The sequence below is a fragment of the Melozone crissalis genome, unplaced genomic scaffold, assembly GCF_028551555.1.
Source record: "Melozone crissalis strain CALT ecotype California unplaced genomic scaffold, PUWL_Pcris_2 ptg000045l_1, whole genome shotgun sequence".
Lineage (NCBI taxonomy): Eukaryota > Metazoa > Chordata > Aves > Passeriformes > Passerellidae > Melozone > Melozone crissalis.
Genome location: NW_026535823.1, coordinates 25,813,856 through 25,835,296, shown reverse-complemented (window position 1 = coordinate 25,835,296; position 21,441 = coordinate 25,813,856). Strand labels below are relative to the sequence as shown.

Genomic DNA, 21,441 nt, shown 5'->3' with positions numbered 1-21,441 from the left:
ATGTGCTCTTTTAGATTTATTCACTCTGCAGCGGTGCTCTGCATTTTTAAAAGAAATGAAGGATTCCTTGTATACAAATATCTCAGATATAGAGCAGTATGCAGTGGAGAAGAGAAAAGATGGGTCAGTGAGCCAAAGCTTCTATTGTCTTCCCCAAAGGGTAGGCTCCCAAAAGTTAACCTAATTATGGAGGGCACTGAGGCCGTGGGGTTAACAGCTGTTGAGGAAGCAGCAGAGAGCTCCTCCAGGAGCTGAGGTTAGACATTGGAAATAGTTCCTCGTGGGAGCACACAGGGAAATTGCTGTGCACGTGTGCATGTGTGTGTGCAGAATTCAGAACGAGGGGTTTAGACACAGCAGCTCCAAGGATGGAAATAGGTCAGTGGTTTAGTGCTCTCTACGTGTTCCTCCTGTGTGACAGCTCTGAGTAGCAGTTGGAAGGCAACCTGGGATTTCATTTAGAAGCATGAACCAGAAGAAAAGGGAAAAGAGAAAGGAGGGGGTCATTTTGCTTGTTTTGATGCCCATGTGTCCCATTTTCAATTATCCCTCTCATCCACTCTCACTGGGATACAGTGAGATGCCTACAAATGAGCCATGAGAGAATTTCAAAGGTTTGCACGCTCCATTCGTAAAAACTCAGCGGAAAAAACTGTGCACCTCATTGAGTTGTAAAACTTGACTTGAAATTGGTTGAGGACAAGATTTCCCTTGGGGGTTTAGTATTTTGAAAAGCCTGAAAGATTTTGTGTACCTGATTAGGGGATTGTTGTCTTCTTGTTGTCAGATCTTGCCCTGTAGATTCTGGATTTTGCTTAGTAGGCGTAACACCACCCATACTTGAAATACATTTTTGAATGATGCAAGTTGGATTAGTTTTGTTTAGTCTTGGCCATCTAAAAGTTAGTCATGTGTTCTGGACTGGTAGAGCTCCTGTGGTCAGTGGGGCATTCCCAGGAAGTGATTTGTGCCATCCACAGTCAGTGGGATAAACTGCCATTTGAACAGATTTCTGTAACTCTGCTAACTTGGGGCTGGGGCTAGAGTGAGATTTCTCCTGCCTCTCTTAAGCTGTTTAACAAGATTCAGGAGATCTGACTCAAATCTCAAATTTACTGATATCCACGCGTACACACGTACCAATTTAAACTGACTGTGGATCAGCCCTCTGGATATTTTTTAAATTTATTTTTCTAAGAGAGTGTAATCATACTGGATGTAGGTATCTAGGATCTAATTCTGGCTCAGTATCCATACATGAGTGATCAGTTTGATTAGCTGTGAAGTGTTCAAGAACATGGGAACTGCTACAGAAGACTAAATTTCTTACATTGGTTACTGATCTGCTGCTCTTTTATATCTTCCCCCTTTCCCCCTGTCCCCTTGTGATGTGAATCCAACTCTTTTGCCATCATTTGTCATGTAGACACTTGCCTTTTGGCCAGGGCTGTCTATTGCTCCATGTAGAATTCCTTCTAACCTCGTGCATTTAAAAGTTTCTCAACTTTTTTGTCATCCCCTCAAATATGATATCAGGCAGCATGGCACAGTGGAGCAAACAGGGCTAAAGAGGTTTTTGTGATGTCAGATTTTGTCTCAAAGGTTAGTGATCCTCCTTGGCTGAGCACTATGGCCACAGCAATGACTGCAGAGAATGTTTAGTGCCAATGCAGTGCCTATGTTGGCAAATAAAGTCCTGACTTATAGTTCAGGGGTTGGAGGGAAGTCAGAAGAGCTATGAACACAAATTTGGAGAGAGAGGTTTTTTTTTTTATTTGGGAATTGTCCCAATTATTTTGCTGATCACTTCAGGTAAGCCGCCTTTCAGTTTTCAGTGATATACTTGTGTATTGTTCATTACTGGAAAGCAGTTTCAAATTTTTCTGAAGGAGAAAAAAGTGGTTAATTGGCCTTTTTTCTGCTTTACATCTTCTGAACCTCTGTCTGATAGTCATCTTGTCAAAACCATCAGGAGAAGTAAAAAGCAAAGAGACTTTTTATCCCAAATAATGTATCTGTAAGCTTTTCAGTTAAGCTTGGATGTTGCATTCTGTGGAGTGGGGAGATGTCTGTTGTGCTTTGGGCAAGCAGGGCTCTCTGGGTTTACTTATTTACCTCCCCACACAGACCAGTTAAGCTCTCCTGCTACACTGGAGAGAGTGTACCAATTCAAGAGAATCAACACTAAATTTTTTTCCTTAGCTTGGCTAAACTTGCCTATCCGAGCCTAGGGCAAGTTGTTTTTTAATATCTGAAGGTAATTTTGCTAACCTGGCAATCTCTGTCTATTTGGCCAATGTCATTTGCTGTTGAGCTCTTCCTACATAATTACCTATGAGGAAACAGGGCTTAATTTGGATTTTTTTCAATAAATAAGGCTTATTAAGATATCTGAAATCCTTATACCAGTATCTTGGATCTTAAATATTCATATTTATATTTATTTCTTTTGAGGATTTGCACGCACAATTGATGGCTGAAGGTCTGTCTGGACTTGCTGTGGGAGAGACCTTGCTCAGAGCAATGATGTTTCCTTTCCTGGCTGTAACCCAGCAAGGATGCATGCAGTCAAAATTAACAAAATATTTTGCTGCACATTCCAGGAAGGGGGGTTTTATTTACTTTTTGTGGAATCCTGATTTCTATTTCTGACTCTGTCAGACAAAAGCACAGTGATCTTGACTGATTCACTCAATCCCCCTCTGCTCCTTGGTCTTAGTTGCAAAGGGAAACTAATTCTGTGCACCTGCCTCACAGAACCATTGGAGGACATTCCATTAATGCTTGTGAAATGCTCCAAAAATCTCACTGAAAAGCAAACCAGAGATGTCTGAATTTTAGGGGATTTGGTTCAGCTCTTGAGGCACAAAGTCTGGTTTTGGAAGCGAAGAAAACTGTGTGGAATTGCAATGTCTGAATGCAAAATCTCCATCCCTAGTCACAGGTCATGTGGATTTGTTCACAGTTTGACCTCTATTAACGCTGGATGCCTAGAAAAAAACCAAATATCCCTGTCACAGTGTGAAACAGTCTGTCTGTTTGATCAGGTATTGCATCCTTGGGGCCTGAGGGGAGCATAGCACATCAGTACATCTGTTACCTACAGTGGGTATCTCCACAAGGGTGGGGAAAATGGGCAGCCCAAGCTGCTGGACATGATTACAATGGCCAGGATAGTGGGGATGCAGGCATTTGTGCTTGCTACCTGGCTGGGATTTAGTACACAGTTAATTACTCTATAGGTAATTTTGACTTTTTTAGATGCATTTAATCTCTTTTTTTCTTTCCACCCCTTTTCCTACAGATAAATGTTTCTTCAGGGTTTGGGGTGTTTTGTGCTGTTTGCTAGAACATGTTCTTTTTGCCTCTGGCACTAGCATATGGATTTTCTATTTGTGTGACAAACAAGATAGCAGTTTACTTAGGAATTCTTGTTCCACCTGTTGCTCGAGATCCCCAGCTTTAAATCTCACTCTTTAGTTGGAAATGTTTTCAGGCATCCACTGTGACACTTGATGATGTTACAAGAAATGTAAGAATTCAGCCTGTGAGCTGCATAATTTCAAGTGGCTGTCCAGATAGCAGATCTTTCTTTTCTGTGGATTTTCCTATCACCTTGCATTGTGCTAAACAATAATGCTAATCCATTCAATCACCTTGAATATTTTGCTAATCTGTACTTATCCTGTGAAACAATCTTCAGTAGTGAGATAGGAAATGCAAGCTGAGACCAGGCAAATACAAAGTGATTGTGATGTCCTTTTTCTTTTGAAGGAAGCATTTGATGCCATCTCTCTTAATGCACATGCTTTCTGATTTGATCTCATGTTATTGATAATCACAGGCTATTTTTGTGCCCTGCTTTTGTTTAGGAGCCATCACAAATCAATCTCATGAGTCTTGCTTCCTGTCCTGTGGCACTGGCATTAGCACGTTTCTCTGCTCTGTGGCAATGACATTTGCATGTTATTCTTGTATTTAATCTGCTTTGTTGGGCATTTTGCTCAGAATGCTTTGTGGTGTTTTAACCTGTGGGGTGTACAGGATTTTCTGGTTATTTATCTCAGTTCATGTATCTTTCATTCCATCATTAGCATATGTTTAGGAAGAAGGTACAATAAATGGAAGAAGGCAACTGTGTCCTTCATTTGAATAAAACATAGGTTTGCATAAGAAGTTAATAAGAAATCATATAGGGACATGGCCTAATTTTTGAAAGGATGTTTTTGAAAAAAAAATTGGGCTATCTTCCTCTGTCTGGATTTTCATCTGCCTTCTCATCATTTCTAATCCTGTTGCCAAAGCTGCTTTCTCAACTTTAAAATCTTTCTGGAATTAAGTGGCTTCTGGATCTTGACAATGCAACATTTTGATGCATGTGTTTGTCACATCCTGATTAGATTGGGATAACTCCTGCTCTCCCAGGTCCCTCTCAAAACTCAATTCATAAACCAGAGTTTCATACAAGATGCTTCCACTAGGGTGATGAAACAGAGAAATTCAATCATACCACGCATAGGTTATCCATTTTCCAGAGGCTGATGGGAGAGATTGGATTTTCAGAGCTCTTCTGGGCTGTTTTCTTTTGTTTTCTTTTGTTTTCTTTGCTTCTGTTCTTGTCTTCAAGGCTTCAATAAATTCTCTTTTAAAGTGGAGAAAGTAATTTCCATCTCTTCGTGGCCATGAAACTGCTCTTTCCATGGGCTTTGACTGCAGGTGAACCATTTAAATTTTTGTCATCCTCAGATTTGTTTACCTCCACATTCTTTTTCAAGCCCATGCATGGCCAGAGTGACCCATTTTTGGTTTATTTTATTAGCTCTGCCTTGTAAGTTTTAGATAGAGATACCACAACTTTCTTGGCAGACATTTAGGTCAAGCCAGTGTAGAGGAATCGTTTGATTCTAAAGGTAAGGAATTTCTCTTTTCCCTACATGCTTCCAATAATCACATTTTGAGAGACTTTGCAAACATGGGGGCTTGCATTTTGCTGTCAGAAGGCAGCAAGAACCAACTTCTGAACAACTCCAAGGTTTTTGGAGCACTGGCCACCAAAATCAAAGAACTAGATGAGCGCACAGTGGAAGCCACAGCACTCAGATCTTAGTCCTGCCTTGAACAACCCAGGTAACAGCTCTGCTGAAGAGATTCCTTTCTCTCCTGACAAACACTGAACTACTTTTCAGGGTGGAATATGACTGGAGGGATTGATTTCTGAGCCTTGTCAGGAGGATGACATTGTGCTAAAACAGCCAGAACCTGCACAGTTAATCACTGTTGTATGCTTGTATGGTTTGGGATACAACAAGCTAATGGATAGATCCACTGGGAAGATGAACTTTCTTCCTTTGTCCATTTACAGCTCAAATGAATGTTTACAAGAGCCTGTAACAGAAGCAAACCATCCCCCTAATCACTTCATATTCACCTCCAGATCACTGCACTCCCTGTTGCTAAAAGGTGCAGAAATGGGGCACCATCCCAGATGAGAGTTTTGAGTTTTACTCCCATATCAGCTTGGATGCCGGCAGAGGATGAATTTATGAAAAATAAAAGAGGGGAAAATATAAAATTTAAATAGACTTTGCAGGCTCATAAAGAGAATTAGCTCAGTGTGAGTTCTTTAGAAGCTATTTCTGCATCTTTCTCTAGAAAGTTATTAGACTGTTCTTATTTTTTCAAAATCTGCTCACCCATTCCAAATTTTGACGGATATTTTAAAAGCTCATTTTTGTTAAGAAGAAAACAACATTTGACAGAGCTGGCTTATTTTTGACAGTCTGGGGGCTGGCAGTGGATGAAGAGAATTGTTTTTGCAGACCCACTGAATGAATCAGGAAAGTTTCATCTTTGCTTCAAACTTTCCCACGGCTTTAAAGAGTTTTTGAAATGTTCTCTTCGCTCCAGGCTTCCTCATTCTCAGTCTCCCTGTGTGTCTTGAGGACACTGTCAGTATCCCCCTCCCACCCCTATATTTTGAGGATGAATTGTTTCATGTTTGTTTATGCTAAGCCATGAAAGCTTGAAATTGAAATTCGTTTGCTCCTCTGCTTCCCATTCATATATGTTCCCATTCATTGTACATTTTTGCTATAGGATTTTATCTCGAGGGTGCTGAACTGTGTGAGGCTGCAAATATGCAGAAAGAAAATTAAAAAAAAAGTAATTCTGTGAGCCTGTGAAGCTGCCTGTCCCACAGCAGGGCTCTCTGGTGTCCACTGAGGTATGAGCAGCAAGTGAAACTTTCCTTGTGCCTGAGACTTTCTTAGAATTATAAAGAAAATTGTTTAGTGTAGCCCTCTGGAGGTCTTCAGCCCATTCTCAAAGCAGGGCTAACTTCAGTGTTGTGTTGGTTACTTTTGGCTTTTTACAGGCAAGATTTGAAAATCCTCATGGATAAAAAAAATCATAATGTGGGAGGGTCTTCCCCTCATTTGAGTTCTCTGTTGCCTAATTAAAATTGACTTCATTATATAATCTTTTCAATGGTGATTGAATGTTGTGGATGCCCCATCCCCAAAAGTGTTAAAGGATGGATGGGAGCTTTGAGGAACCTGGTCTAGGGAAAGGTGCAGGGGGTTGGAACTAAATGGTCTTTAATGTCTCTTCCAACCCAAATCCCTCCATGATCAGCTTCCACCTGAACTCTTTCCTGGTCTTTCTGCATAACAATTACCAGAAGATTTCATTTTCCTTGGTGTTTCATCCTCATCTCTTTCCTTGAACAGTTACACGCCTTTAGTAATTGTTGCATTATTTTATACATCCCAGAAAAGGGTATAGCAATAAATTTTTCTGACAATTTTACACCCATTTGCACCTAATTTTGAGGCATAACCAAAAAAAGAAACCAAAAAAAACCCCAAAACGAAAAACTCTGAATCCCTGAAGGTTTAAATTTTTCAGCTTTAACATTCTCATCAGGAGAGATGAGAACTAATCTATCATTGCACCATTATTCATTGCAATAAGATGTTTCAGTGCTCTGGAACCGAAATGGGTAGTTTCAGCTTGGCTTGGTATCAAATCACATTCTGCTGGTGTGTTGCAGTGATTGATAGAAGCCACACTTTGATAGAAGCCACACTTTGAGTGCTTTACATTCCTGTTCCAAGCATCCAAATGAGACAAGTGACCCACGTCCCATGGGATGGCACCAAATCCCTCTCATGTGGCCTTGAGTGAGGAAGAGGAGGTGTCATGGAGCATCATGAGAAATGTCTCTTTGCCAGGTATCCTCCCTTCTGGGGTGTACAATGTGCCCAACCACTGGGACTGTGGACAATTTAAAGCCTAAGTGGTTTCAGGTAGGAATTGGAAATGGACCAGAGACCACCATGCTGTCAAATAGTTCCTCATTCTCTGTGTTGTTTGGGCTGAGGAAGCACCACACAGAGAAGCTCAGGTGGTAAAACTCTGCCCTTTAAATTAACAAGTGATTGGGAAAAATCTGAGCCTGATTTAACTCCCTTCCAAAGCATCTGGGCTTTTTATTGATTGCAATCAGAGGCAGAGCAGGACTTTACAGCTTTGCCACCTTCTGAAATGTTGTGTGACAAACATAACACTGGTATTATTTATGCTCTGAAATGTTAGTTTATCATGGTAGTGATTCTGGGACTTTCCAAAGTTCCTGATGGACTTTCCAAAAATGAAATAAACTAGAGGTTTTGTTATGGTTTTTTGTTTGGGTTTAGATTTTTGATAGGAGTTTTGTTAACTGATTTGGCCACATTGTGCCTTTGCTAAAGCAGAGTAGTCACCTGGCAGGTGTTAAAATAATCTAATAGAATAAGGTTAATCTTCTCTCTTTAATTAGACAGCCATATGTAACACACCCAGTGGGCCACATAACCTTGAAATTCAAAGTGGGAATAAAGACAGATTTGAGGGGAAAATATCTTTAGTTACAGGTGGTAAGGGGTAGAAGAAACAAGAGGGAATGTTCACTGATGCAACAGCACAACCCTACACAATCCCTTTTCTCCATCCAAACCCTTAGAGAATGTTTCTCAAAAACTGGACTGGGATATCTCATGGTTATCTTATCTTATATGCTCTTATAGGCATTGCAGGATCGTTTGTTAGGTACAAACTTGTGCAATCTTGTTGGAAATGAACCTCAACAAAATGCAGGGTCTATCAGAAAACCTTTCTTTTATTCCATAGATCACTTAATCTCCATCTGTAGAACCTAATAAATCCCTGTTGCATATAAAACATTAAGGGAAGGCCTTGTAAAACCCTGGCTCAGGCCTGGTACTTTGGCTAGGCAGAAAAGGACTGTGGGAAAGGCTCTCAGATGAATTTGGGGTAGAAAAACAAATTGTGTGTTCACATTGTGGTGTGTGGTGGTTGGTGTAATGATGTTTGTTATGGTTTAAAACTGTGGAGCTGATAACAAGGCTTTAAAACGCCTGGTTTTGAAATAAAGGGTTCTCCTTTGCACATGCCTGGGGACCCTGGGTCACTATGGACCCTCACCAACATATCCCCATCACTGTAGCACCAAAACACTTCATAATCCTTCATGTATTTCCCTCTCTAAACACCATGGAGGGTTTATGATTATTTTTACAAATGAAGAACTGAGGCATTGCAGTTGTGACCTGGGTTAGATAAGAGGCAGTGATAGGACAGTCCCATGGTGTCACCCTGATGAGTGAACCACTGTGTCCCTTGTCCTTCCCCTGTATGGTGACAACTGGGAATTTATTCAGGGCTTGCATACAATTGTAAAACTTTCAATTAGTTGTGCTGAAGGGAGTGTTTGGCTAACAGCCATGTCCCTGGCTCTAACTCCTGATGACATTCATACCTGCTAGCCCAAGCTGGAGAAGGCTGCTTGCACACCAGAGTACAGGGAAAGTCAAAAGGGCCTTCCCTCCCACCAACCCAAAATAAATGTCTCCTTATAAATGCAAAAAGTCACTTTCAAGCTGAACAATTTGTAGATGCAGCAAGGCTATGCAGGAACACAATTAGTATTCTGGCTATGTATGCGAGTGAGAAGTACCTAAGTGTGTCAGAGCCTGTTAGCAAACATTATAAAAGGGAGCCAGCAGCTGTGTTTTGGTGCTGGGGAGTTAAACTTTGCTTGTTAGGGTTCAGCCAGCAGCTTCCCAGTCCTGTGCTGCTTCCCTGAGGGCCAGCACACACTTTCTTGGCAGTTTGGGATCAGGTCAAACCCTTCCTTCAGGATATCCAAGAGGAAAAGGCCTTTGTGATGGTGGAGATGGATGATTTCTGGATGAGATCTGGCATGGCCTATTGTGGCACACTGCAACAGCCTATGAGGATGTCCTGGGTGGAAGTAGTCTGGTACCCTGTAATGTAGCAAAGTAATCATTTAAATCTATTCAGGAGAGTAAAAGAAATCTCAGGTACAGTGCTAGCTCTAACCACCACATGTTACAGCAGGTTCTCAGACACAGCTGAATGCAGCAGTATCAGGATATAAAGCCAAGAAAAATGGCTGAATTAAGGTATAACTGAAACCCACTCAAAACCCATTCATGATCCAGTAATACCTTACCATTTTCTAGTAATCTCTGACAAAATTTGATGTTTCTAATATTCTGTCCACTCACAGTGCCATTTTTTTCAGATATGGAGAAGCCTTGAGTACAGCCAGCTTCAGCTCAAATCAGAGTTAGGTGCTGGATGTGTAACATGCTATGTAAACCCAAATTCTCCTAAAAAATATCCTGTCCTGCCTCTCAGATAGAATGGTCCAAATTAGTGGCTGTCTCTTATGTAAGCCAAGTTTTGTCCCAGTTGCTCTTTTATGAACTGGGGGCAATCTGGTCCCCTCTTGTACCAGTGCTGTTGGGAAATTTAGTCCATCAGTGCTTATAAAGCAGTTGTCTCCTGCAGTGCTGAGCACTTTAGAGAAGCCATGAAGAGCTGAACAGCTCTGTCCTTGGAGCAGGCTTTGAGTAGCATGCAGTAAGCATCAGCCTAGGGCTGCATGTTGAACAATAAGGAAAAGCCAAAATACTGAGTAGCCCACTCATTAATGACCAGTGAGAGTCCTGTGACAGAATAAAGCAAGATTAAAGCTGCAATTAAAGGCTGTGTCACAACAGTGACAAGAATGGGGCTGAAGGAGGGCTCTGTGGACCTGTGCAATGTTCTAAGTTTAAGAACTCAGCATTGTGACATTGAGGTTGGCTCCTCTGAGTGCAGCTCTCTGTGTGTAATGGGTCTGGTAGTGAGAGCTGAACCATCTTCTGGGGGTGTTCTTATCATGCTGGTCTGCAGGGAGCAGGATGTGTCTTTCCTCTTTCCTAGAAGTGAGTAGGACTCCCGATTTGTGTGCCAGGCAGGATAGGAGATGTGTAATACGGAGGAATACCATCCTATAACAGCTGGAGTATTCCCTAATAATTGTGAGATGTGTTCTGTGTCTGAGGAAGGCCAGAAGTGGGAACAAAAGCACAATTCAAGAGAAGCCACGTCTCCAGAAATGTGTGTATCAGCTGTTTTCTGTGAACCACTGTGATGATGAAACACTTACTTCCATCCACTTATTCCTGCCCCTCCAGGTATGTAGACAGACCAACAAAAATTACAAATGTTTTAAAGAAGGGTTGCTTACCAGAAGGGAAACCTTTGTTAGGACATTGTGGGGAAGTGTCAAGTAGATAGGGCAGGAGGGCCTAGAGGAGTTTGACTTGTTGACAGGGTGGGAGTCCAGTAAATTAAGCACATATTAAAATTCTCTTCCTCAGTAGTTTGCAGCTTGTGATCCATGAGCAGGTGGCTTTTGGACAACGTCAGAAAAGTTTATATAATACTGCATTATGGGCTACATATGTGAGAGTTCTGAAGGCCCTGTGCCTACAGTGGAAATATTTTGGAATCCAAAAGTTGGGAAAAAACCCGTCTCCTGTGTCATTAAGTCAGTGATGTGTTTGGTTTTGAAAAGGCCAAACAATGAATCAGGCTTTAAAATGGAAGCACTGTAGGTGTTGCCATCAAGTTGTTTAAAACACCTGAGTGCCCAAGACTGGCGTGGCAGTGACTCAGATGCAGCTGGGAGCAGGAGCTGAGAGAGCCCTCCCAGGGCAGGACAGGTGGGACTGGACCTGCAGGGTCCTCTGGAGAGATCCACACCTGGGGACAGGCTCTTCCCAGGGGAGAGCTTTGCTAAGCTGGGCTTGAACCCCAGGGGAAGTGCTGGAAGCCCTGTCCCATTGGAAATTGGGCTGGGCACGATGCAGATGTGGAAATACAGAGAGTCCTGTGACATCTGCAGGGGTGAGCTGCTCTAGGGAGGGGATCTCACCCTCTGCCACACCAGGCACACTCACTGTGTGTGTGTGGAGTTCTCCTACCCGCAGGATGGGTTTTTATTTCCAGCATGCTGCTGTGTGCCCAGGAATCCTTCTGGCATTACCTGGGGTGTGTAAGGAGGGTTAATACAAGAATTGAGACATATCCTGAAGATCAGAGTGTGCCTGTGTCAGGAGGGGATGTGTGTCTTCCTTGGTGTGTGTGCCTGTGACACCTATTACCAGCCCTGAGAAATGCATGTATTCATCAGAAGGAGAAAATATCCCTTTGTGTTTATTCTTATTTAACATTGTTTACACAGAAAATGGAGAAACACATCTTTAACCGTCATGTACGATTTAAAATTATGTCAGTACACCCGGCAGAGCTCATTCTGCAAACATCTACTCCACCGTGTGGTCTCTGCCAGCTAATGCTGCTCTCTGCCTGGAGCACACTGCAGTGCCTCTGTTAAATAGCCTTTGTGAAGGTTTCCAGAGCTCGAAATTAAAAATGCAGAAAGCTGGGGAGGAGGAGAGACTTTTCAGAGCAGGGGTTCTCTGTAGCTGGAGCGTTAGGATGTCTTGCTACCTAATTGCTTTAGAATGTGTGGGCTTGAGTGAGTCCTTTTTAATGAATAATAGGCAAATGCATAAATGGCAAACCCCAACCACCCAGACGGTGAAACACACACTAATGAAGACCTGACTTGGCTGGCAGGTGTGGAGCTGATTTGTAAAACAGAACACATCAGTTCTGAGGTGATATTTGTGAAGAGAAGCAAGCCTTGTGCGTGCTGCCCTTGCCTTTGCCATCCCTGCTGCAGCCCCATGGCGCTGCCTGCAAGGGACAGCAGCCAGAGGGACCAGCTATCCCCTGTCTGCCCTCTAAAACAGTGCTCCCCCTTCCCCTCTGCCTTCCCAACCCCACATCCTGACCCTGCTGGTGGTGCCAGGCGTGGTTGGAGCTCCCTGGCTTTGTGTGTGTGGAGATTATCTTGAGATTCACCCGGTGCTGATCCAATGAACCAACGCAGCCGTACAGAGCTGGAGGGAAGGGTGCATGGCTCTCTTTGTAATAAATCACAGGGCGTGAAAAAGGATTCCTTTAGCTCCTTTCCTCCCTTATTCTCCGTATCTCACCTTGTGGAAATGGGTCTGTAAGGGAGAGATTTAGGCTCACAGGGCAGGAAAAACGAGCAGGGCAGGGAAGACTGAAGGTAAAGGAAGGCAGAGTTCCTGCAGGTTTCTGTAACTTGGACATTCCAGGAAGAAGAGATTCTTTCTTCTTCCTGAAAGAATAGGAAGAAGCCCTGAAAAATAAACCCAGCATGGGCCTTGGTACTAAATCCTTCCTCAGGATGTTGTCACTAAAGCAGCTGCGTAAGAAATCCTTGAAAGCAGCAATGACTTCAGTCCCAGAGGCAAAGGATTTCTGTCCAGAGAACTGCCCAGCAAGCTGGGTGCTGGTCTGAGCATCTTTGGTTTTACTGAGTTGAGCTGGTAACCTCTTCAGATCTGGCTGCCTCCCAAGTAGGGAGGGATGAATACTGCAAAATGTTTCAGTTTCCAGTGCAATTTTGAAACTCATTTGCTTTGACTGAATTTGCACTGTGTTTATGTAAATTTATAAACACTGCAATAAATTTATCTACTTACAGAAAACAGAAATTTTAGGAAAAGGCTGGAAAACATTGGTGAAACACGAATTCTAATTCAACAAGAATATTCACAGAACCTGATTTAAATGAACATTCAGTCACGAAGCAGAAGCACAGCATGTGGTCTCTATATCTAGCAAACTATAGCAAGCATAATCCAAAATTCAAACAATGGTTATCAGCTTAAATGCTTTAAATTACATATATGTCATTTTTGTTGCAATGACTATGTGACCAAATCCTAGGTTTTTACAGTAGGAATGAAGACCAAAATCAGGTAATAGGTGCAGGTTGTTACTTTGCTTGTAGCTATCTATTCTGACCGGTTTTTTCCCTGATCTGGGAGAGTCTGTGCCAGCCCATCATTCTCATCAGGCTCTGTGGCATTGTGACCTGCCACGTTCATAACAGCATTCATGGGCATGGTCATTAATGCTCTTGGAATGGGGGATCCTCCAGTGCCCTTGTCCCAACCCTCACTAATTCTGAAGCTGTTTTTGTCTTCCCTTGTACCTCTTGGAGTCTGAAATGTTTCCTGATTTTTTGCCTTCTGTGTCCCCTTCTAAGAGCATCCTTAAGCAGTACTTTGATATAATTTAGCAGGTTTTTCCCCCTTGTTAATTTTATACTGAGCACATTAGTTTATTTACAGCACAAAATAAATATAATCTGTATAGGGCAGATTTGGAGGCACTTCCTAAATTAGGGGAACACTTACAGCCATGTGAGGAATTGTAGTGAAGCAAATGGCAACACTTGCACTCTGAGTAAAAGATCTCAAATATTGAGAGATTATGTATTATTTTAGGACACACTTGTTTCCCACCATGGACCTGCTGTTTCCAGAGCATATCTGTATTTCTACTTTGCCTACCCAGTGTTTGAAGCAGCAGGCAAACAGCTAAGCAGTGGAACCAGCAGCAAAGCGCTCCAGAATTTATCTGGTTTAAGACTGGGAGGACGAATTAAAAAGCAGTGCAAGACGCAATTTTAAAGTTATCCTGCTCAAGCTCTCGCATTGGAGGCATTAGCCATGGGGGAGATCACATCAGCTGGGAGCAAGATAATGAAATGAATACAGGATCTGTAATGGGCACGTGGGAGACGCTCTCCGTGTGTTTTGGCCATGTCCTGATATACGTGAGCTCTGGGAGACAGCTCCACATGCAATAGAGTCAATAATCAAATCTGAAGTACCAAGGAACACAACTTGATGTTTCCTTAGAGAGGCCACAAGTTTGCAGCAGATGAATAAAGAGAGGCTGTGGTAGATACAAATTTGTCTTTAGGCAAAAAAAGGAAAGAAAAAAGACTTGGAAAGTGGAAGCGGGGAGAAAATATTACACTGTTTCCAGACTGGAGAGAAATAGTAATGCCTACATCAGAAAGTTAATTAATTGTTGTTACATTGATAAATATGTGATATACCACATCAAAGACTTGCTAAATGATATTTGGAAATTAATTTGGATTCCTATTAAACAGAGCTCAGAGGAGCTTCCCAAATGAATAACTTGTTTGTTAAGCATTGCTTCCTTCTGTTTATAAAGTCTTTTCAAGTAAAGACAACTACTTTCAACTGTTCTTGTTGTTTTAAATAAACTATGAGCTTCATCTCTTACCAGACATTCCTGACACATCCAAATACTGCAAATTGCAGTATTTTTATAAGATCCTTACTTAGAATCTTATAAAAATTAGGTATTGCTTACCTCTTTTCTCTATGGGGATGACTTAGATAAAGTTATCTAAAAAGTCCCAACCCCCAAATTTAATATTGACAGTGTGCTCATTTTCTCTAGTGTTAAATATTAAAAGAAAATGTAAATGTGACACATTAAGTATATAAATCTAGGTTCAGATTCTGACCTCTTAAGAAAGTTTTTCTACAGTAAGGATGTTGTTTTCTTGGGAACTGTGCCAAAATACAGTAAAACTCGTGGCAGTTTCTGCTTTTATTAAATGAAAAACTCATTCCTCTCATTCTGCTCTTCTGCCAGTTTTATCCTGGTGTAATTCCACCTGCGTCTCTGGAAGTACTTCTGGTTTTTATTAATGTCTATGAGTTCAAAAGAAGATAGGATTTAGTAGAGCCGAGTGCAGAGAGTTTACATACAGGCAAAAAGAAGAGAGAGAGAGAGAAATCTAACACAATATGCTGTAGAGTGGGATGGCAGCAACTTTCTGAGTTGTCTGTGGAGCTGTAGTTGTTTAAAATGTGCAGGAAAAAAAAAATCCATCTGGTTTCTATACAAGCAGAGAAGTGGCCACCACGACAAGGAGGTGGCTTCTGCACCCCAGCAGGCACCCAGGGCAGCAGTGATGGAGCTGCAGGGCTGCACTTGGGTGTTTGAGCTCCCAGAGCTGATGGGTGGGTTGTGTCAGCCCAAGGAGCAGAGCAGCTCCTGCTTGCCTAGATACCCATAGGAATTTTTACAAAAGAATGTCCCATTAATTTTGTATCCTTTGGTTCATAGGAAAATATTTTTTCATCAGGTTTGATAATGAATTTCATCCTCTGGTTTCATCCCCTCACTTTTTTAAATATTTCACCTTTGTTAGTTTTATTTTCATTTCTCTTTGCCAATTAAACCTATGTTTTGGGTCTTCAGATTCTTAGATCTTTTTTTTTTTTTTTGTCAAAGGATAGCACCGCAGGAATGAATCTCTTGTTTGCATAGGTGTGTTTAAAAGATTAAGGCTGAACAGGCATTCTTGTAATAGACATGGGATCAATGAAAGTTCTTCTTTTCTCAAGAAGCTTTAAGGCTTAGTAGCATGGTTGATTTTTTTGTTTGTTTGTTTTAACTACAGAAGAAGTTGCATCTCTACCTGGGCTTCTATTATTTGTATGATCTTCTATGGAATTCCTGAGCAAGAATTTACCCAACTCATCCCAAGCTTAGCTTGAGATGACATAGTTCTCTTCCTGCATGTATCAGTAGCCAAAAGTTTTCTGTGTGATCTTTGCAGCCAGCAACATGCCTGATTTCCTCCTTTTCCTACTTGTGCCACTTCCAGCTTTCTAATTTCTTTCTCAAATTTCAAATTTTCAGTTTTAGCACTCACTCTGTCAACAGCCTCCTGAGTTTCAGTGGGGCCTCACAAAGAATTTGGAAGCTCCTCTGTGGGGCTGTGAGCAGCAGAATCCAAGTCAGGACAGGGTCCTGGGAGGGATCTGAGCCCGGGCAGGAAGGAGAAGCCAAGGTGGCATCCATGCTCCAATGCCTACAGCATCTGATGGCCAATAATCATTTTAACTTGTTGATTTGCTTGCTTAACTTTTGTGCAGGCAATTGCAGGAGGGGAAGAGACAGAGGCCCGGGGTTAGTGGAACAATGACATTCATGCTTTAAATCCCTTAAGCACAAACCTGATGGCCATTGATCATGAAGAGCCCTGCTGAGTCAGAGCCTGACTGAGGACAAGCTGAAGGTCCAGTTTGGTGGAGCAGTGTGTGAATCACCCCCAGCCTGAGCTCCAAAGAGAAGGGAACCTCCAAGATCAGGCAAGGCTGCTCCAGGCTGTCAATTGTCGCTATAGGACACGAAAGCTCACACTGCTATTCTCAAGGTGAAGAAAAAAAGGGAAGTTTATTTTCTGACTCCAACATTTATAGTTTTCCAAAAGTGACAGCGGATTGGAGGGTGACAGTGCCACCTCTCCAATGACACTGGTCAAACCAACAGTCTGTCAACTCTCTCCTCCTCCATAAAGAAATGCAAAACAATGAGTTATTTACAGAAAGTGTGTGACAAAGTTCACTAAAAGAACATCAACATCAGAAGGCTTAGAAAATCTTAAAAAACCAGGGCAACATCCAAGCTGGGGAATGGCAAAGGATGCAGTGAGCACAGGCTGTGGAGGGGGAGAAGGCTGAATGGCCAGAGCTGTTCCTGTTGCTATTTCACTGGTCATGTTATTTCTGAAAGGTGCCATTGCTGCAGGCTCTCCTCAGGGAAGGGTTTGCTTGGTGTCCCCCATGAGAGCAATGTTTAACTACTTCAGCCACAGAATGTAACCCTAATTCTGCATCTGACCCAAGGAGAGGCCTCAGCCCTGCTAATTCTGTGTCTGTTGTTTGTGTGTGTGCAGGTGCTCCCTGCTGGGCTTCGACCTGAACCGGCACTGGGCCAATCCCTCTCCGTGGGCTCACCCCACCCTGCACGGGGTGAAGGAGCTCATCATCGACATGTACAACAACCCGGTGAGTGGGGACACAGCTGCTGAGCCCCCCTGGTGCTGGGGGAGCCACCCCTCCACTGCAGGGGATCAGGGAACAGCTGGGCTTTGGCCACAGCGAGCACCAGAAGTGGAGAAAGCGCATGGAATGATGCTCAGCTCAGATTAACTATGGAATAATTCTGAAAGCAGGGCTTAAATTCAGTTGAGCTGCTGTCATGCTCTGAGCAGGATTCAAAACAGCAGGCCCCCCAAATTGAATTAGGGAATGGCAGCAATGCTTAATCCGGGGCTCTGGCGGTGGTGGCTGTGTGGTGTGCAGGGCAGGAGGGGGAGAATGTTTGCAAATATTATATAAAGACACACGCACACGCTCATGCTCACTCAGAGAAGCAGAGGTGTTCTTGAAGGTGAAATCTTGGCTAATCAGAGGAGATGGATTGAGGAGAATATGGAGAAGAGGAGTGGGAGGGAGGCAGACAGTTATTGAATGTTTGACATCAAAGCGCAGAAGGATTATTGAACGTGGCACCTAAGAAAAACTGCTGGGAAAAATAAAATGGATATGGGTAGGAAAAAAATCACTACCAAAAAATAAGAGGAGATTTTATAGATTATTATTTTTTTCATTATAGGATTCCTGGTATTTGTCTTTTCTTTTTGCTTCTCACAATGGAGAAGGAATTTGAATCTTTAAGTCCCCGAAGTTTTGCTAATTTTTCCTTTTGTTTTTTCTTTCTTTCCTTTTTGTTTCTGTGAAAAAGAACCTGGCTAGCCTTGCTAATAAAGAAAGAGGATTCTTACCCCTGGCTACATCATGTATAGGATAAGACTTCCTTTAATTTAACTCCTGGATTTCCCAATACATCTTAATTAGACATTTTATCTTCCAGTAATACCTGTACAGAAGAGTTTTTAGGTACAAGGAAGATAGGGTAATAGATGAGATCATTACATATGGACTGGAATCCAATTGCATGAAAAATATTTTCTTAGACCACTAATTGTTTGGCACAGAATTTGTCTTTTTATTCAGTTTCTGCAGCACCTCGCACTGTGAATTGTGCCTCTGACCAAGGCTCCTAAGCTCTATTAAAGTGATGATGATGATGATGGAAAGGCATAGAAAGAAGCTTCAGAGCCAGACTTGTCCTTCCTCTGTTTTCTACCCCAAAAAGCAAGACAAGTTAACTTTTAGTCAATGCAGCATGCAGATTGCTTTAAGAAGAAGTTTTTTCCCAAGAATGAAGAGGTCTTTAAACATTACAAGAAAGTTGGGTGTAGGGAAGTGCTTGTAGCCAGTAAGGCAACAAATCCTGAAATTATGAAAAATCACTGTCAGTAAAGTAAAGCTATTCTTGGACGTAGGGGGAAGTTCTTTTCAGCTTCACCCCATTCTAAGGAATCTTTGAAAATTCTGGTAGCTTCCAGCTGTCCTATGTGTGAAGAATGAATTAATTTGCTATGGTGGCTAAAATGAAAAATCAAAACCAAAACTGTTTGGTGAGAGCTAATCTGAAATGGAAATATTTTTTTCCTCCATCTTTCTGTCTCCCGCTCTCTCCAGTGATCAACCTGAGATGAACCAGTTCCAGTTCATTTCTTTCTGAGGGAAAGAAAAGGGAGCTTTTTAAACATTTAATTTTCAAAGTTATTTAATTTTTTAAAGTACTTTTTTAGAATTTTTGTTTTTATTAAAGTACCAGCAAAGTTCAGGTTGCTCTTCAGAATTCCATCTCTTAGTGAATTAGCTACCCACCAAAAAAACCTTCTTGTCTGGCCTTATCAACACCAGCTTTTCTGGCAGTTTCAGGGATTCTCAGCAATGCAATGCAGTATATGGGATTACTGATATTTTCAGGAAATACCAGATTCCCTGTGATCCCAGTCATATTGGTATAAAAAGACCATATCCAAAGGGCTGGGACAAAAGGGGGAGACAAGCCGGGTGCCATGGGGCTGTCCATGCACTGCTTTAGCAGTGACTGCTCTTATTGAGTTATGACAGAGTTCCAGAATAAAACCTGCTTTGAATCCCTTCAGGCAGCTAAAAAATTTTAGTTGCTTTTCAGGGGTAGAATGTTACTTTCAGATGACTAATACATGATGAGTGGCTGGCTGCATGCACAGGTGACCTGCTGCAGGAGAGCTGGTGTCAAACCGTGTCACATCAGGCATTTTGCATTGGAACACATCTGTCCTGCCACCCCCTCCCCATCTAAAGTCTTCCCACACTGGGGAAAACGAAATGAAATGCAAAACCCAATTCCCTGAGAAATTATGTAATAAAAAAAAAATAACCTTCATCCCTCCCATTGCAGACAAGATCTGCTGTGAAGGGCTGTCCACAGAAAACTGGATTGCTTAAAGCAAGGGGAAGTTTGGCTTCATGTTGCCATTGCAGAACAGCTCAGTGCAGGAATTTTAGATGTATTCATTCCCTTAAATCACTTAAGGAAAATTAGCTGCCATAAGACCATAAAACCATGTTTTAAATATTGCTGCATAGGAGGATTTTTCCTCTGCTCTGCAGTATGGGAGATAAGCTCTTTCCTTTGAAAAAAAGTTCATTCTGGAGCAGGGAGGATGAGTGACACAGAAATAAGTGAAGTGGTTATGAGGCACACACACAATGCCACAGCTACAGAGATTCCAGCACTGAGTGTTCCAAGGCTGAGTGTTTGCTGTAGTTACTGTGTAAAAATAATCCATAGCACTTGTGGTTCACTGTTCTTCTGGGTTTTACAAAGTGTGCTTATTTATTTTATTTTATTTTATTTTATTTTATTTTATTTTATTTTTAAAGTGTTTCAGATTCCATAATTGCCCTTGGGAGGGAATGGATGGGTTGAGAAATGAGAAACAATAGGAATTTTGATCTCCACTGATTTTGACTCAGTAACTCTGATGATCTGTGCCATCATGTTGGCCTACATGGAGTGAGGGAATATTCTTAGCTGTTTCTAGTGGTACCAGTCTTGCAGATGAGACTGAAGTGATAGTCTCCTCTAGATCATGTGCTGCTGGCTGGGGATATTTCAGTTCCCAAGCCCTTTGCCTGCCCATACACAAGCCAGCAGTGTCTTCCCATCACTCCACCAGATGACACCTGCTGATGGTTTCCCTGTCTGTGCTGGAGCAGGTAGCAGAATGATCTCAGAGCATGAATGTATTGTTTAAATACATTCAATACAACTCATCTGGCTCTTTTTTGTAGCTTGTTAAAGCATGTTCATGTGAGCCATTCCAGCACCCTGTAAGAACAGATTTAGAGAGCGCACTCACTGTCAGCTCAGCCCCCTTGCTATGAGCATTGTGATGTGGCCTTTTCCCCCAGGGGCTGCTGTTATTCTCCCTTCGAGACCTCTCCCTCACTGAGTTCTCCAAAGGAAAACTCCCACACAATAAGCAGCTACTCAATGTTTTACCTTCAGTGCTCATTGTGCAGCCTTGCCCTGTGTTTACTGTGCCCTGCTCATCTCCTCGTGGGCTCTTTTGTTCTGCTCGCTGCTATACCCTGGGAGCATTGCAGAACTGTGGATTATTTCTGGGGAGGGACCCCTCTGAGAGACAAATATTTCATCTTTGTGTGGATAGGAAGCAGTTATGATCACACCCATTCATTTGTGATAGATGATTTAGGATGCCTGGAATCAGATTTGTTTCATGTCACTCAGCAAAGACTGATACCTGCACTGTCTTGTATCTACCCCTTGCTTCTGCATGGAAGATTGGGATTGACTGTTTCTGTCATTTGGTCCTCCTAGGTCCTAAGAGACAAGGATGAGGATGTGACTGACCATTTGGGAGGAATCTGCTTCAAGTAATTTGCTCCTCCCAAAAGTAATTTGCTCCTCCCAAGTAAAATTGCAGACATGGGATTCAGGGTTCCCAGGCACTCTCAACATTGGACTTTGTGTTCTTTCTTCTATATTTCTTCTGTTCTGCTTATTTTCCACCTCCTATTAAATTGAAGCTGGAGTCCTACAAGCAAATGATTCCTTTGCTAGATGCTATTCACCTTGTGCCCTGAGTGAGCCAGAGACCCATCCAAAACTGAAAAAAACAACTTACCATTTAATGGATGTGCCCCTTAATTAGTATCTCCTTTTTCATGCGCATATGTACTAAAATTTAAATTATTTCTGCAAAACTGACCTTTCTTTATCCATTCCTGACTTTGGAGTGCTTGATGTTGCATACTTTTAACACTATTCTGGGTGAAAGTTTTCAATGCAAAATGAAAGCCCCAGCATGCTAAACTCTGAGTCATCTGCTGGGCTGGAACCTTTAGATCCACCACACAGACATCTGCCACAAGG

General features: G+C 42.2%; 1 protein-coding gene across 3 annotated transcripts in view; it reads left to right on the top strand.

The window, feature by feature from the left end:
- Positions 1–21,441, top strand: part of LOC128943327 (BEN domain-containing protein 5-like) — an 877,269-nt gene that overhangs the window by 715,869 nt on the left and 139,959 nt on the right. For all 3 annotated transcript variants that reach the window (XM_054286227.1, XM_054286226.1, XM_054286225.1), the window contains one exon: positions 17,033–17,144. In XM_054286227.1, the coding sequence (XP_054142202.1) occupies positions 17,033–17,144 (112 nt within the window). The remainder of the gene's footprint in view (positions 1–17,032; positions 17,145–21,441) is intronic.